This window comes from Denticeps clupeoides, chromosome 18 (assembly GCF_900700375.1).
Source record: "Denticeps clupeoides chromosome 18, fDenClu1.1, whole genome shotgun sequence".
Lineage (NCBI taxonomy): Eukaryota > Metazoa > Chordata > Actinopteri > Clupeiformes > Denticipitidae > Denticeps > Denticeps clupeoides.
In genome coordinates this window covers 6,191,715-6,198,286 of record NC_041724.1, presented here as the reverse complement: position 1 = coordinate 6,198,286, position 6,572 = coordinate 6,191,715, and the positions used below count along the sequence as shown (strand labels likewise).

The following is a 6,572-nucleotide window of genomic DNA, read 5'->3' as shown; positions in this document are numbered from 1 at the left end:
CATCAACATCCCTGACAGTGGTGAACTGTAACTGGATCCTGCCCTCTGCGATGGAAGGACGGAGACGTTCTCAGATGAAAGAGAAACAGCCTCATAGAAAAAAAAAAAAGATGAGCCGATTGACAGATTGAACGTATGGGACGTCATTGGAACGTCATGTGTAGAGAGACATCAGGAACCAATGGGCAATGGGTCCCCAGGGTGGCTAAATTTGCATTGAGAGGGATTTTTGCAGAACAGATCTGGTCTGCCGTTTCCTTCGCCATTCACACTCTGTCCGTGACTTTCGATAACTTGTTATCCTTTTGCTGAGTTTCCCAAGGATTTTTTGCGTAAATGTCTCTATAACATATTGAAAGTGATCGTCATTGTGAAACACAGGCGCCCGGGGAGCAGTGTGTGGGGACGGTGCTTTGCTCAGTGGAACCTTGGTGGCTCGGGTTTCGAAATGACAACCTTCTGATTACAGGGCCGCTTCCTTAACCGTTAGGTCAACCACTGCTCCAAAGGCCACTGCTAAAACACACAACATATGGAGTGATATTGGTGACATAGCTCATGTGCTTTACACACCACATGAGCAGCAGCTGTCATCCAGGCTCACTGTCTTCCCATGGAAAGTGCATTATGGGAAATTAATCAAATTAATGTTTTAGTGCACGTTCCCAGAGAAGATGTGCTATGTCCAACGTGAACATGCCCGCCTGTCCCTTAAGAATTCTCAGGGCATTAGACCTCATGAGGACAGGTCCAGAGCTCCTCAGCTGCAGTGGTCCAACATCAGTGGTCCATACCCCCTTGCTACCTGTACAGCGGTCCGCGCCTCGCGTCCAGAGCACCTGTTCCCGTGCTTTGAAGCGAAGATGAATGGAGTTCCCATAACATGATAAAAAAACATACAAGTAAAACACACTTTTAAGTGAAGTCCGGAGAGAATGCAGTCATTTTTTTTCCTGTTTGGTCCCTTTCATGTTCACGGCATAAAACACTGTATGTCTGGTGGCAAGTGGCTTCCAGCCAGAACTTTCATGTTCTTGGGCTCAGACGTCTTTGGGGATGAGTGGATTCTGCTGGAGACAGAAAGCGTGATGAGGGATCCGTATCTCTCTTAAGAGAGACTTGAGAGAAAGTCTTTTCTTAGTCTTAGAGTGAATGGATGTCCTGTCAGAATCGCTCGTTTGGCTGATCGGTGACTGATTCATTTTCCCTTGTTTTCTGACTCAGGCCCAAAATATCGCACGCGCAAACAAAACAGACGCGAGTCTCTGGTGACACACTGAACATTTCCCAAGTAGGTCAGGTCACCAGATTCCACCTGATGCCACCTAAACCAACACCGCACGCTAGTCTACAGCACCTCTTATCTCGGTGGCCCATCGCGGCTCTGGGCCCTTCGTGTCGGCGTGGAGACCCGGTGCCGCATTTGTCACTCACTGGGTGGTATTAGCCTAGTGGGTAACACACTCGCCTATGAACCAGAAGACCCAGGTTCAAATCCCACTTACTACCATCGTGTCTCTGAGCAAGACACTTAACCCTGAGTGTCTCCAGGGGGGGGGACCGTCCCCGTAACTACTGACTGTAAGTCGCTCTGGATAAGGCCGTCTGATAAATGCTGCAGTAAATGTAAAATGTAAATGTAACCGGGGCTCTCCGCTCCGATAGATCATCGCGGCCCGTTCCTCCCGCATCCTCACGTAACCCGTCCGCCAGCGGCGTGCAAGTGCCGTCTCAGCACTCGGGAGACCAGCGGCTCAAAATGGCTGCAAGGTACATTTTTAAAACCCTGGACGGTACAAAATTTTGGCCGCTTAAATTAAGAATCAGATTGTTCTGTGCCTGAAGCTTCACTGACAGAAACTGCTGCATCCACACTATTCTGGGTCACAGGGCACGCGGCGGGGGCTCATTCCTTACGCTGGGTGACATTAGTTTAAAAAAAACTGTGTTTGCAGAAATGTATTTTTAATACCATCATGGATAACTCATCTTCTGTGCGGCAAAAATTCCCTACAAGGTGAGTGATGGCTAACTGAAGTTAGCATATAGCAGCACACACACACACACACACACACACACACTATAATACATTTCAGGTAACGGGGCTTATTTAGTTTTCTTGAATTAATTTTTTTTCCTACTCCAATTGTGGCCACACCTACTCATTTATGGGTCTTGCATTTTTTACATTATAGAATAACTTTGTTTACGCAACAAACCAAGAAATAACTGCAAACAAGGGAAGCTGCAAGCAGGTAGCACTTCACACTCGTAGATTCTCCCCACCAGAGGACCATCTCCACCTCGGGGACGGTTTCCAACAGTCCTGAAGGTTTATGCTGAACACTTTCTTATCATTCACTCGTGTTGATGAGCATCTCATGAAGCGGCTTTTCATGGTGACAATAGTGAAGAAAGCAGCTGTGAAGATAAAATGAGGCGACTTTTCCCCTGGATTCTTCAAGATGGCTCTGTAACTATGAGGCAAGTGTAGTCAAATGTTCTTTTATTTCTTTATAACACACAAAACAAAGGGTAATGAGGTCCCAAAAAGGTGTGGAGCCCAATGTATAGACTGACAGAAGGAACAAACAGGCCGACAAGAACTTCACTACCAACTGGACGCTGGCACGTGGGAATCGGCAAGAATCTGTTCACCAGCAGGTCCTTTTATGTGACTGCTGGTGCAGGGGTTTGCAGAGAGATCATTGTAACCGACAGAGGCAGGTGCTGAGCGAAGGTCAGAAAGCAGGATACGGTGGTCCATAACCCCCCCTGCCAAAATCTTCAACAATGCCCAGTTATGGACTACAGAACAGTACCACCTGTCTCATTTAAAAACGATTCATCATTATTAAGTACAAAATCTGTTTTTCTCCACCTGCTCTCAGCTGGATCGAGGTCCAGACGCCGAACCCAGGTTCTTCATTCAGAACTGACATGTAGGGCTTCAGTACCTTTTAATTCAGTGTTGTGAAGGCCATTTGGTGTTTTTGTGCATAATGTTACTCTGAGAAGTTGCTAGCTAGTCTCAATGGGCACAGCATAAACAAACTACAAACTGGAATGGTCGCAGGTTCAAATCCGGTACCAACAAGGTGCCCCTTGAACAAGGTATCGTACCCACACACTGCTACCCGGGCGCCTGTCATGGCGGTCAACTGTCCACTAAGGGTGATGGGTTAGATGCAGAGGACACATTTTGTGCGAACTGTGTGCTGTGATCTGTTACGTATCACAATGACAATCACTTTCACAACTAGCACCAGTGATCACAGCTCTGAAAAAATAATTGGATTGTGCTTAATCCTCCGTTTGAGTTCAAATAGGCTAAATAGGATCAAAGCCAAATGCTTTGCGTTGGTTTGCCAGTAAACTGTTGGGAAATGCCAGAACTGATCTAGATGGCTAGAGGGCTACCTCTAGTGGAACTGAGTCAAAACTGCAGCAGATAAAAAAAATATATATACATATATACAAAAATATGGTGAAATTTCACAAATTTGCTGCAATCTTGTTTAAAGTAAAACTGTGTGTTTTGAAACCTCCCCAGTTTAACTTTTTTAAAGCCCGACTTCAAACGCGTCATCTGGCTTTCAAACCCAGGGAGTGAAACTCCTGTTTGGGGCCAAGAGGCAATTGTGAAAGTGAAAAGACGAAATAAAAGTCATCTTGCTAATGCCCCGGCCTGTTTTCAAAAACAAAGGGCCAGAAATGGACTGTGAAATGGCCACTAATTGTAAAAAGGCCCCGGCCGACCAAGAGCCACAAGGCCCCTGCCAGCAAATGCCACAGCTAAGTGAGAAGGTGAACGGCTATCACACGCAAACACACACACACACGCTCAGTTTCACAGTGGTGGGGTTACAATGGCACGCAGGGCCCGGTTGAAGTGGAGCCTGGCATGCGGCGAGGGCCCCCGTTTTTCTGCCACAGCAGCAACTTCGCGGCGTGTCCGTCACATGTGTTCATATCGAAAAGGGCTCTGAACCTGCAGTCAGCGATTAGCCATTAAAGCGGGATTAGCAGGCAGCAGCATTCCTGTGTTCCCAGCGCAGCGCGGGGGGATAAGCGGCTAAACGCCGCTGCGGCCGCCTAAACGCTTGGCGCGCTGTGTAAAGACACCGTTTAATTAATTTCTCCTCAGACCACCGGCGGGAAGCGGAAAACGCCGCACAGGTCAACCTGAACGCTCGGCGGCTCAATTTAAAAAGAATTAGGGGGGGGGGGGGAGTGGACCGGTGCTGGTTTGCTAATCGCACTTGATCTAACTGGGACACCCCCAAAAACCGGCTGCATTTCACCTCTGTTGGGTGCTTTTGCTGAGTTGTTGCCAGTGCATCACAAAAAGTGAAATCTTTACAGCAATCTAACCCTCAATGATGCACCGTGCAACATTTCGACCACATTGAACGGAGAAAAGGCCTGAACAAAAATGTCAAAAAATTAATGATCGAAATGATATTAAACATATGGAATAAATATTTCGAAATCTAAGAGAGCTTTATTTCGAAAAACATTTGCACAATGTAGTGCTTTAAATTGTATTTTTTAAATGTAACATGTTTCAATTAAAGTTAAATTGTGAAACATTTCATTCATAAGCATATACATTAATAAAGGTGTAAATAGAATTTATTTGTCCATCTTCAGCACAATTAGCTCTGCATAAAGAGTCATATAAAAATACAGGTACTTTCAGAAGTCCTCATAAACCCCAAATTCCCTGGAACTGCAGTATTCAAGTGCAACAAGACCATTTTAATATGATTTTTAAAAAATATATATATGATCTGTATCCATTATAACAACAATAATAAGAATAATTATATAAACTATTTTAGGTTCAGTACTCTACATTGGTCCTGGAATCGATTTTGATCAGTTCATTTTTGAGGATCAAAGTTTAATCAAAATATGACTACAAATGAAACTGATTTGGGTCTTGGATTTGTGAGGATTATGAGGATAAAAGGTCACAAGTAGGACTAAATTATAGTGAGTAAATGAGATGAGCAACATCCTGCATTGCCTAAGTGGAAGAAATTTGTAGTGAAAAGGTGCTTTTATCCTATGTGGTCCGGTGAAGGGGGTCAGTCTCAGGACGAGGGGTACATGCTGTATCCTAACGGGCTTCCATACATCCCAACGGGTGCCAGGGGCAGCAGGTGTCGGTGGAACGGGTACGACTGCTTGTAAAGCGATGCGGTGCTCAGGGGGAATGGCAGGGTTAAGGCAGGGTGCAGCACCGGCTTCGAGGCAATCTTGAGCCTCTCCAGCTCGGCCTCCTGGAGTCTCTTGGCTTTGGCCCGCCGGTTCTGGAACCAGATCTTGACCTGGGTCTCAGTCAGGCTGAGGGAGGTGGAGAACTCGGCCCGTTCTGCAATGGACAGGTACTGCTTCTGGCGAAACTTTCGCTCCAGGGCCAGCAGCTGCGAGGTGGTGAAGGGGGTGCGTGGTTTCCGGTTGGTCTTGTGCTTTCTGAGGGGACAAGTGCTGGGGCTCAGCTGTCCTATGAAGACAAAAAAAAAAAAAACAACCAACAAACTTTATTAGCTTATATTTCACAGGTCACAACTCACAGTAAAGGTCAGTTTCTTTGTTAAAAAGTCATTTTGAATTCTCTGGCCAAGTTTTGTAATTAAGAGCATTAACTGGTCCATCTTTGTCCTTCCTATTTCCACGAAACTGCACAAAGTTCACCATAAAGTTTTTTAATTTTCCGTTGTTCTGTCCACTTTTACCATCTGTTAAAATGCGACCTTGTGATGAACCTGGATACTCACGCGGCGGCGATGACAGCCGCGACCCGGCGACCCACGACGCGCACTCGTCCGGGCCGGACGTGTCCGGGGACGCGCGGCTCGGCAGCGGCCGCCCGGGGGGGCGCGTCCCCCGGTCCGACATCAGCGCCTCGACGCTGAACGGCAGGCTGGACGCGCCCGGCGGCGAGCGGCCCTCCGTCTCCTGCGGGGACTCCATACCGACCGACCGACCGACCGACCGAGCGGACCGCGCGGCGTGCAGTGAAACACACCGGGACCCTCGCAGCCAATCAGAGCGCGGCGGGGTGGAGGAGGAGGAAGAGGAGGAAGAGGAGGAGGAGGAGGAGTGGATGGGGGGGGGTCCGAAGCCCTCCGGCATCGATTCCGCTGTAAACATGCAGGCGGGTGAATGGCAACTAATTATCTTAAGAACACTTTCCTTACAACGATTAAAAACGTTTGCCTGCAATAAATTATTCTCAAGGATTTTTTTTATCAAAACATGAAGTCCAATTAGTGGTGACTGCTATGACATTTCACATGAATCAAACGTTTAATAACAACAACAACAACAACAATAATAACTATTGTAAATAACTTTAGTAATAATAACTATTGTAAAAAAGTGTGTGTTTTTTTTTTTTTTTTTTCACAATTTCTGACAAATGGAAGCGTCCCAAAAGTAGCAGCAGAACGACATTCTGAGGTTTAAAAGGCGGAGTAACCCCGAACAGGCCCCTTCTCCACCTTCAGGAACCTGTGAGAGGCACTTGGAGCAGGATTAAGGTTTTAGGCGAGCATGAAAAT

At 46.7% G+C, this 6,572-nt stretch overlaps 1 protein-coding gene across 1 annotated transcript; it reads right to left on the bottom strand.

Annotated features, from left to right (window-relative positions):
- Positions 1-4,617: 4,617 nt before the first annotated feature.
- msx2a (muscle segment homeobox 2a) lies at positions 4,618-6,152 on the bottom strand. Its single transcript, XM_028960442.1, has 2 exons — positions 5,787-6,152; positions 4,618-5,512 (listed from the first exon to the last, which is right to left on the bottom strand). Exons 1-2 carry the CDS (start codon positions 6,142-6,144, stop codon positions 5,100-5,102), a joined length of 771 nt encoding a protein of 256 aa, XP_028816275.1. The 5' UTR covers positions 6,145-6,152; the 3' UTR covers positions 4,618-5,099.
- Positions 6,153-6,572: the final 420 nt, after the last annotated feature.

Excerpts from the sequence above, each read along its gene's own strand:
- msx2a (XM_028960442.1), bottom strand. The coding sequence starts at position 6,144 with ATGCCGGAGGGCTTCGGACCCCCCCCCATCCACTCCTCCTCCTCCTCC. Across the intron at positions 5,513-5,786 it reads GCGGCTGTCATCGCCGCCGC|GACAGCTGAGCCCCAGCACT; the intron begins GTGAGTATCCAG and ends TTGTCTTCATAG.